We start from the raw sequence: 11,052 nt of genomic DNA on the forward strand, positions 1-11,052 counted from the left end.
TGCGTAAAAACTTTAAAAACTGAATGTGAAGATTTGCAAAACATTACACCCCCATATTTGATTGAAAAGACATGTCAGATCTTGAGACTGAAATATGTCAAAGTTTTTAGGAGATGATATTCACATTTGAAGAATAACAAAAAACAATGACCTGATCTCGTGAATCGTTCCACTCCCACTCATGAAATGGTTGTATCCTCACTGATGGTACCAGGCATTGTAATCCCCTCTCTACTCCCGAGCTTTATTTGTGTCCTGGTCACCGGTCATCGTACGTGGCTGACTCATTTGGCTGGATAATGTCAGGATAACCTGACCTCAGTCATGCTTGTTCTGTGCCTTGAAGCAGGTTAAGCTAAATCACTATAACAACAGATCAATAAACTTGCTCCAGGGCAGGTGGCCGTATCCAAACTAGACACACACACACCCAGAAAAAATAAAATAAATTCTCATTCATAATGTTTTCCTTTGGTCGTCTAAAAAAAATTCCCTTTTTTTCAACATTAAAATCCCTATCATCAGTGGTGCATCAGCTTTGCATGCCATGTCTACAATAACCTTTTTGAAAGGCTATACATATATTGCACCTTGCTCTCAATTTACCAAATGATGATAGACATTGAACCAAATTTAGGTTTTTAACATTAAAACATATTTTGCCCCCTACACATCATAATGTTTAGGGAAGCAGGCTGTAAGTGAGGGGAAAGAAAGATGTTCAGTTTAGTTACAATTCATGACAAAGCATGGGACCTTAATGAGAATTTGCTTTAGGACTACATACTTACATCAAGCTGTTGGTCAAGCAATTTAATCTCTTCATGCAACTTCATGCAGTTTCCTCATCTTCAGCTGTTTGGCTCTGCTGGTTGTGGTTCAAGTACACCCATACAAGAATGGATTGATTTAGTCCAAATACCACTCACAAGGTTCAAGATATGAGGGTTAAAGTTTCCTTCGTTTACCTTCTTCGAATCCAGGCTAGAGCATGCTGACACTGTGTCCTCATCATCTGCCTCCTGTCAGTGAATTAAGAGGAACATTTATCTTCTGTTAACACACACAATAAAGAGACACAGAATCAATGATGCAGCTACTTCCTTGCTCCTCTCCTCCAACCAACATATGGTGGGGGCTGCAACAGAGTGTTCAAATGTCCAACTGCTGTAAAATGTCACAGTGGTTAACTAAATCACTAATCATGAAAAAAAAAAAAATTATTAATGAGTGATTAATGGTTCACCTATTCCTTTGACATAGAGCTCCTCTCCTTCCTGCATATTCAGATGAGCAACTGCATGCCTCCAGCTACACCCTCAATGATGGGCCTGGAGGGCCAGCTCCTCAGCATGGGGGAAGTCTGGAGCCTTTGCTTCCGTTAACAAAAATCAGAGATATAGTGAAACTGGGAACTTCATCAATTCAACAACATGGCATAAATTATACTACACTAAATAACACTTTTTTGTTTCACTTTTAGGATACTTGTTCCCAAACTTGACTTTATGACTTTATGGGTTAAATCTATATTCAAAGCGATTAGAAACACACACACACACACACACACACACACACACACACACACACACAATAACTATATACAGAAATAGTCTAACACAATTAATAGGCCTAGGAACTTTAGAAAATAATAAGATTCATTCATGAGAGAAAGCATGGCTTAATGGACATTAGCTCTGAATATTTGAACCACATACGAGGTACGGGCGCCTGAGATGATACACCTTGAGGACCTGCAGTACATCGTTATCAGTTTATTTCTAATCCCAGGAAGTAAATGCTTGCTTTTTTTCCTGAGAAAGGAAACGTTTTTGGTGGGCTATATAGCTGATACTAGCTGTTGTTATTATGCAAAGAATTTCACTTGATCTTTAAAAATCAGCAAAGAGAAATAGGCCCTAGCATTTTTCTGGCTTTTCAACCAAATGTCTTTGCTGCTGGCATATTGACTTCTACAAATGTCTGCAGTGAATCTTTTTAATTCTGTTTGCAGAAGCTTTGAAAAACATTTTACTTTAATCTTTGATGAAACTCACTGATACAGTAACTGATGAAGAAAATGTGAGGTTAACGAAAACACGAGAAGGATCAGAAACAGAGATCTTGGCAGTGGATGAAACATCAACATCAGTGGCAGATCATGGCAGATAAAATGTTCCATTTCTGAGCGGACGATAGACAAACAACAGAATTCTCTGCTTCAATAAACATTGCAAAGTTCCTCACATAAAATTATTGCCAAAAGGTCAATAGAAAAGTGGTGATCCCCCTATTTGATTTTTTTTATTTAAATTAAAATGTTTCTTTGAGTTTCTTGTATTAGTAACCAAACATTCATGTCAATCATTTCAATTTATTCAGAATAGTTTTCCAAGTGAGTCTGTCAGTGTGTCAGTGTAACTATTATTTTTAGTAATACTATTTTTATTATTGATAGTGGTATAGTTGTAGTAGTAGTAGTGTTTTGACAATTTCCCTTGTACTTATTGCTTTTTTGTCGACTGACCTGTCCGATTGTTTGTACATTTATATAATTAGATTTACATTTAGAAACAAAAAAATGCAGAATAGGCTAATTACACTTGCTTTTATAACAATAGTATGATAGTACTTTCTGGTAACTTGGAGTCTTCAACTGGATATCAACATAGTTTATAAGTGACCATTACCCAAGAAGAGAATTCAGACAATGACATAAAACAGGACGTACTTGTGCAGCAGTTTTCAATACTAAATATAATGTAGCCATTAAGAAAAGGACAGCTGATAATACATCAATATAGAGCAGTATAATACTTGGCCTCCAAAAGACAGAAGCCAACAATAGAAACTAACACACAAAAGCATCAGATAGTTTTTTTTTATCACTCATAAGTATCTAAACAGTGAAAATGACAAGATGTATAAAGTTCATCACATCCTTCACAGATCTTACAATAAGGGCTTGAACATTAGCTTTGTTTGGGTTCCCGTTCTTGTTGGCATAGATAACGAGAATACTGATAGACCCGCAAAACAATTGATAAAGGGACAACAATCGATTTACCAATTGCAATATTCAAAGCAAAGGCTATACATTCATAAACAGTGAAGTTAGTAAAACATGGCAAGAACATTGGAACATCAACAAAACTGAAAATAATGTATATGGAATACAAAAAAAGGTTGGGGATGGAAGGAAAAGTTTCAAAAATGATATGAGGGAGCCATAATCACATGTCTGAGACAGGACAAAGGTTAAATAAAAACAAAAACAAACAAAAAAAACTTCAAATAATAGGAAAACAACCAACTAGATCATGTTCATACTGCAACAAACCAGAAACAGTCCAACATTGATTTATAGGAGGTCAGCTGTATGCGCGACAAAGAGGGAGAGACTGAGGGGAATATTTAAGCAACTAAAGACTTTTTGGAAGAGGAAATGTTCTTAGAGAAAAAAATAGACCAAACATGTAATAAAGCTCCTGACAAGAACAGGGTTGATACACATCATTTCTTGTTTTATGTATTTGTTTAATTTAATTTAGCATTATTTTATTTTATTATTATTTGTATATTTATATCTTTACATAACAGGTAGGCCTATATTTATTGTTTTCCCATGGCAGAAGTCTGATCCACACTCCAGCTCAGCAGATGGCGGTAATGCACCAATAAACTACAAGAAGAAGAGCATTCACGGTGTTACAAAACAGAGATTTTTTTAGTTAGTTGAAACACAGATTTAGCTGAAGTTCTGATCTGGACTATCTTAAATGACCTTTTGCATCTTATTTCAGTACTTTTTCACATCTTTTACTTTATCTCCAAAAGATAAGAGACATATCCAAAGCTCCCTAAGATGTGTACTATCCTACTCAGTTTGTCCCCTGCACAAGGAAACTGACAGACGGAACAAGGAAACGACCCCTAAGCTGTCCAATGACATCACGAGTTCAGCACTCATTCATAGTGGAGCTACATGAGGAGAGGGCTGTCTTTTTTTCAACGTGATCTTTGTTTTTAATGGCGTCCATGTTGCTGAAAAGTCGCTGTTGATTCGTGCAATATCGACAGAGCGAAAAGTACCATCGACATGTCAGAGGGAGAGAGTTGTCCGGTGAGTTTCACTATAAATGACCCGGTGTTATACTCTGCATGAATGAATCCCAGTCTCCACGGTCTCCGTCATTTGGAGCGCTATGATTGGTCAATGTTTGTGTCAGTCTCTGTGTTCTATTCTCTCATTGGACGATGGGGAAGTTAAGTAGTTTCTGATAAAAGTTGACATCAAGGAGCTTCAAAAAGTAAATACAACTGATTGGTTTGATGGTTTATTTTTAAATAATGTACCTATAACACACATACGACCTCTTACATTGATAAACTGGTTTAATCAGAATTAATTTCCCCGCAAACCATCCAACAGTTTTTTTTTTTTCTGTTTAACCTCTTTTTTTTTTTTTTTTAAATGTTCATAAAGAAATTGTTAATATTTGTCAGATAAGAACCGGGTGTTATGATTTTAAAACCAGTTATCTTGTTAAGTGATGACTTTCAGCTTTTGAAAACAGGGACAGGCTAAGTAGCTGTCATACATAGTGCAGTTTCTTGAATTTCCCTCGGGATCAATAAAGTATCTATCGATCTATCTATCTATATGTCTCATGCCTTATCAACAACTATAACGATTTAATAAAATCATTATTTCCATACATACCTATCATCAGATGTGTATTTGATAAACTAAACGAAATTAAATACAGAGTATCTATGACAGACACACTCTGCTGAAAGTCACCAGATTACTTTTAAAATCGAAACACCGGAGATCTATTTATATTCAGTCACTTTCTATTCAAAATGTTACATTGCCAGAGTAACGATCCTTGTAAAAAAAAAAAAAAGTCCTTTAATATTGAAAAGTCATTACACTCAAATAGTGGCATAATGATAACGACATAATGAATCCAGAGTTCACTGATGCAATTCATGAATAAATAAAACTCATAATAAGGAAGTTGATGGGTTTGAGATAAATAATCGATGGTTTTCAGCAAGTTTACTTTTCTTCTAAAGTGAAAGGTTTGATGCCAGTCAATTGTAAGAGTGGAAATAGTTGCATAGCTTCGAATGGAAAACATTGCAAATATATATTAGATTTATAGGTTATTGCATCTCTAGAGTTCCAGAGTTAGACCAAAGCTCCTCTCTTAATGTAGTGTATTTTTCATTTATACATATTATTAAAGTAAGCTTGCTCCCTACTAGTAGTTATAGTCTACTACGTCTGATGTTGTTTTCCCAGATTCACGTCTCACTTTATTGCAGCTATCTTGATTTCTGTGGCTGAACATTTTAGAGGAGAAATTCTTCTAACCACTGACTGTTCTGAGTACCAAAAACCCTGTGACCACACCTCAGACACAGGACCTTTCTCAGCCACCCCTCCCTGCCTTTTATAACGGACTCCATGAATTGGCACCTTTATCTTTTGGAGCCAGAGATATCTTTGGGTGGAGGTCCTGGAGGAGGGGAGGGGGGATAAATCCGTTAGAAAAAGACCACTGTTCAGTATCTTGAGTGTACATGACCTCAGCACATCTCCTTACTAAGAACCAGCAGGCAGACAGAGGACACAATAGCAGGCACAGTGCACTCGCTCAGTGCAGACACTCAGCATTATGGAGGAAGGACCTTACAAGTACATCAGGGTGAGGCGTGCAGAGAACACCCCTCGAAACTACGAGTAGAGGAGGACGTTTGTGTTTCAAGGCGATTAAAGGACGACAGTAAGAAACTCTTGAAGTAAATTAACTCTCGTTTGTTTCTCTTTTTTGTCTCGGCAGGACGGGAATGGAAAGGTCAGTCGAGTCATCCGTATCGGGACCCGCCAGAGCCAGGTACAGTACTACTCTCACTCCAACCACGAGCTCCACTTCAACTAAACTTTAACTTCTCAGATATTCAAACAGCTCAGCTTCTTCATTTTTTACTGATTTAAATATTTCTGATTCTCTCTTTGTCGGCAGCTTTGCCTAAGTTATTTCACATCTTCAGTACAATATGAGCTCTCATTATTAAAGCAGATGTGTCATTTTGAAAGGTGTTATGATGATGTATCACAGTGTGAACAGTTTGATAACCTTCCTTCAGTGTGCCGGCTAAACATGAATTATGGAGAGAGAATCAAAGAGTGGACTTCAAGATGTAACTTCGGGTTCTGGAAAACTGTGATTTCATGTTTATAACTTTAAGAATAAAAGATGGATCAGTTGATTTGTATAAATAGCAGCAGATTTAAAGTCAGAGGAAATGACACTTTGAGCCGCTGTGCTGGTTCAGATAGCGCAGAGCGGAACGGAAGAGGTTTTTTTAAATCAAACTACCAGAACAGTCCAGATAAAGTGAAGCTCCTCTGTGTTCTTCTCTTCCAGTTGGCTCGCATCCAGACTGACAGCGTGGCCGCCACGTTAAAGGAGCTGTACAGTGACGTCCACCTGGAAATAGGTGAGAATCAGCACAGAGGAACCTGCACAGGCGTTTTAGCTGCATCAACATTTTCTTTGACTGTTAGTTGAACCGTCATCACGGCCTGATCTGTTCATCATTCAGCCAGATGACCGATACGAGCTGATGACGGAGATATCAATATCAGCATCCATGTTCTGTCATATGTCCATATAAGGGCGTTGTTTTTAATGTAGACAAATAATTCATTGATTTTAAGTTGACCCTGAATCAAACGTGTTAGTTAATTTCACATTTTGCACAAAAATGAAACCGTTTGAAGAAACATAAGTGAAGAACATCACGAGCACATTTACTTAAACAATGCCCTCCACCCTCTCCCTTCATGCTCACACTCTGTTTGGACGAGGGGCCTCGAGGAATGCTACCAAGCAACTCATTTAAATGTCGACTGACGAGGCCAAAGTTGGGAAGACTATCAGTCAATAGTCAACGTTGAGCACAGTTTGTTTAACATGGCGAAACGCGAGCTCACAGCGTCTCCATGGAAACGATGTCAGATTGCGTCAAATTTTTGGATTTTTGATAATCCAATTTTCTTATTTGTGTTTAGATCTTCACATAGACAATAGCTGTTGTCCTGTCCAGTGTTGTGTTGAAATGTGGTGTGGCTGATATAGTTTGTATGTACGATCACCTGAATATCCTCCTCCGTGTCCTCCTTCAGTCGGCATGACAACGACCGGAGACAAAATCCTGGACACAGCTTTATCAAAGGTGAGGCTCGTCGTGACGACCACGATACTTTGAGAGCACATGAAAACATGGACAAACATAAAAAAAAAAAAAAACATGCTTCAGTTTCAGTCTGTGCTCACTGCTCACATCTGGATCAGAGTCAGATTTAAGTTTGATGTTGGATAAATGGAACATTTGTTGTCTTTTTTTGTTTTTTTCAGATTGGAGAGAAGAGTTTGTTCACTAAAGAGTTGGAGAACGCTCTGGAGAAGAACGAGTGAGTCATCTGTGACTGACAGCACGCAGGCTTCACACAGCTGAGAACCATGAAACCTATTCAACAAACTCAAAGCAAAACTCAGCCAGATAACACACAACGACCCGTCTGAAAAGGTTTAGGATGGAGTGCACACTTCATCATGAAGTACACGACCACTAATGGATACTTCTAGTTTACAGGCTGTCACAGTTCTTTTTATAACCTCAGTTACCTCCCAGCATAATAATATTTAACTTTGCTTTTGTTACACGTCATGAAACGGATCTTTAAGGGTTTTCAAAAGCAACTGAATGCTGTAATTTACGTTTCCCTTTATGAAATGTTTCAGCATTTCATCAGAAGTTCAGTTGAGACTTTTGAAGAACAGTCTGACCTGTTCTTCACACGTTGAAGCTGTTTCTGTTCTGAAGCTGCCTTGAAGACATCAGACTGAACAGCTGCATTATTTGACACGGGGAGACTTGAACGCAGCGTGTGAATGTGACTGTGTTCTCGTGTGTCCTTCAGGGTCGACCTGGTTGTTCACTCGCTCAAAGACCTTCCCACCACTCTGCCTCCAGGGTTCACCATCGGGGCCGTGCTGAAGTGAGTCTCACAATGTAGTGTTCAGTGTGTCTGTATGTCTCCATTCAACATGTGTTTGATGCTTTAAAGGAGAAATACATCAGATTTTACAGCCAGAAAAAAAGCATCAAATACTGAACACAGCTGCAGGTGAAGACACTTGTTCTTCATTAGAGTTCCAGCCTCGTTCCAAAGATGCTCTCTCTTCACTTGTGGACAGTTGTACTTCAATATTTAATCACTGGCTGTTTTTGCTTTAAGTCACTTTAGCATGGTGGTTGTTTTTCTAATCAGTGTTGTTTGCTTGCTGCTGCTTCTAGGAGAGAAAACCCCCATGATGCAGTGGTGCTTCACCCAAAACATAAAGGGAAAACTCTGGAGACTCTGCCAGAAAAGAGGTACAGTGGAATCATCTCTTCAGCCAGTTGTGTTTGTTGTTCTCCTCGTCATTTATGTGCACAGCTTGACTTCCTTCATTGTGTTTGTGCAGCGTGATCGGCACCAGCTCCCTGCGCCGCGCCGCTCAGCTGAAGAAGAGATTCCCCCACCTGGTCTTCAAAGACATTGTATCTTTCAAAAGACTCTGCGGAGACAGTCAGAACCCGATCAGAGCAGGAAACCTTTGATGTACAGAAGCTTTCAGGGGGAGGTGCTCACTCGTCAGAAGGAATATTTGTTCCTCAGCTGTTTTCCTGAGCGTTTGTTTTTAGCGTGGGAACCTGAACACACGTCTGAAGAAGCTGGATGAGAAAGACGACTTTGCCGCCATCATCCTGGCTGCTGCCGGCCTGCGGAGGATGGGCTGGGAGAACCGGATCAGCCAGGTATGAGCGCTTGATGATGGTCTGAAGTCGTCCCTGTGAAGTCTGCGGGTAACATGTCTGTGTAACATCTGGTCTTTTCCTCTGCTAGATCCTGATGCCTGAGGACTGTATGTATGCTGTTGGACAGGTGAGAGCAGGGGGCTGCACAGTAAAATACAAACAAGTGTTTGTACCATGACCTGGGTGAATACTCGATTCTGACTGCTCATTAATGGCGGCAGAATCAACACAAACCTATAAAATGAAATCTGAGCATGTGCTCACTTGTGCTCACTCACACATTTGTTGGTGAAAGTCTTGATGTTGATTTGGGAACAATGACCTGCTGGGTGAGCTCGCTTTTAGGAGCTAGGCTGACTAGATATTCCTTGTTGTGATTTCGTAGCCAAGATCCTTTCTTTCACTGGATTACTATGTGTGTGTGTGTGTGTGTGTGTGTGTGTGTGCTCGCATGTGTGTGTTGACTTATCCCTCATGTGTGTGTTGTCAGGGAGCTCTTGCTGTGGAGGTCCGAGCCCGAGACGACGACCTCCTGGAGATGGTTTCTGTCCTCCACGACCCTGACACTGTGCTGCGCTGCATAGCTGAGAGAGCCTTCCTCAGACGCCTGGTACGCACGCACGCACGCACGCACGCACGCACGCACGCACGCACGCACGCACGCACGCACGCACACACACACACACACGGTCATTGGACCACAGTTTAAATATTTCATTGACTGTGTGTTTCTTTGTAGGAGGGAGGCTGCAGTGTTCCAGTAGCTGTACACACTGAGCTGAAGGACTCACAGGTGAGCGTGCTCCACAACACTCTGGAGTCAGCATCATAAAAGTTAAAATTCAATTCACGAGGAGACTGTCCCTCAACTTACGTCCTCCATCACAGCAGAAGACCTGTGTCTGATTTATGACCACATGTGAAGGTGGTATAAATCTGATTATTAAAGATCAGATCCAGTGTGATTTCTGCTGCTCGAACTGTCGTAAAGAAAATCTGATCTGATTCAAATAGAAGTACAAATATGTGATTAGGGTCACTTTGGCTGCAGTGTGAATGTGGCCTCTGTCAGTTTACAGGCTGCTTGGTTTCAGCTAATTACTCAGTTTGATATTTTCCTTCCAGCTCTACCTGACGGGGGCCGTGTACAGTCTGGATGGATCAGACAGTCTGAAGGAAACCATGCAGACGAGCATCACCGCTGCTGAAAAGGTAACAGCTGAGTGTAGTGTAGAGACCGCACAAAACATACGACAAGTGTTCGCTCGTTAGCCAAACTGTAAACTCATAACTTGTGTGACAGAGCCTGGATGGGGAGGACAAGAGGGTCCAGCGAGTGGGAGTCACAGCCAGCAAGATCTCAGGTGAAGACCAGGACCGGGCTGAGCGGCTTGGGGACAACCTCGCTGATTTACTGCTGAGCAAAGGAGCCAAAGAGATCCTGACGAAGGCAAGGCAGCTCAACGACGCCAGATAATCCTTCACAGGCGGAGGGGCGGGCCGTTGGATGAGTGGACGTGTCTTGTCTCAGCGTCATGTTGAATAAACTCCACAGTTTATTTTTTTTATTACATGTTTGGCGTTTATTAAGAGGACGGTGACTTCCTGAGCTCGGCAGGTAAAGGTTTAGGATTCTTGACTTTGACCAAAGTTGCGCTCAGTGTTTTACTGCTGCTCCAATGACTGAGTCTGTAGCTGTCAGACTCTTTGTTCCCGTCTGTTCTCACATAGAGAACCTTCTCCTGAGCCATGAAGCCTTACTGGGATTATCAGAGAGAAACACCAAACTGCTTTCAATCACTGTCACAGCTGTTAAAGAATCCTCCCTCTCTGATAACCTGGTGGTTAAATCTGTCTGATGTTTTTAATCAAATCTCAGTGTCAACAGGGAATGCTGTTAAAAATGTGTTTCCTCAGTCTTCATGCAAAGTCAGAGAAGCAAATGTCCTTTTATTTAAGTTGTCCTGCTGTGTCCCTTGCTGCAACTTGTATAAATGTTGGCAACATGACTCAGCATTTTGTTATTTTATAAGTGTAGGTAATTTATGTGGTTCAAATAAATTATACAACCACATAACTATTTGTAAAGCAACAAGATTAATACATACGGAAACATAAAATTAAGAGATCTTATTCGTGACTCATAAATATCCACGCTGCCAACCTGCATTT

At 40.3% G+C, this 11,052-nt stretch overlaps 1 protein-coding gene and 1 long non-coding RNA gene across 2 annotated transcripts; one reads left to right on the forward strand and one right to left on the reverse strand.

Annotated features, from left to right (window-relative positions):
- Positions 1-157: 157 nt before the first annotated feature.
- Positions 158-4,868, reverse strand: LOC306830432. Its single transcript, XR_013779960.1, has 4 exons — positions 4,724-4,868; positions 1,247-1,370; positions 969-1,022; positions 158-333 (listed from the first exon to the last, which is right to left on the reverse strand). It is a non-coding gene; the product is annotated as an uncharacterized lncRNA (long non-coding RNA).
- LOC306830431 (porphobilinogen deaminase-like) lies at positions 3,686-10,448 on the forward strand. The gene is made up of 14 exons (XM_079353931.1): positions 3,686-4,123; positions 5,853-5,906; positions 6,441-6,513; positions 7,202-7,251; positions 7,434-7,489; positions 8,000-8,077; positions 8,377-8,454; positions 8,547-8,622; positions 8,767-8,880; positions 8,969-9,007; positions 9,371-9,490; positions 9,620-9,673; positions 10,006-10,092; positions 10,184-10,448. Exons 1-14 carry the CDS (start codon positions 4,100-4,102, stop codon positions 10,355-10,357), a joined length of 1,077 nt encoding a protein of 358 aa, XP_079210057.1. The 5' UTR covers positions 3,686-4,099; the 3' UTR covers positions 10,358-10,448.
- The last annotated feature ends 604 nt before the right edge of the window (positions 10,449-11,052 follow it).

The sequence above is a fragment of the Symphodus melops genome (assembly GCF_947650265.1).
Source record: "Symphodus melops genome assembly, chromosome: 10".
NCBI classification, from domain to species: Eukaryota; Metazoa; Chordata; class Actinopteri; order Labriformes; family Labridae; genus Symphodus; species Symphodus melops.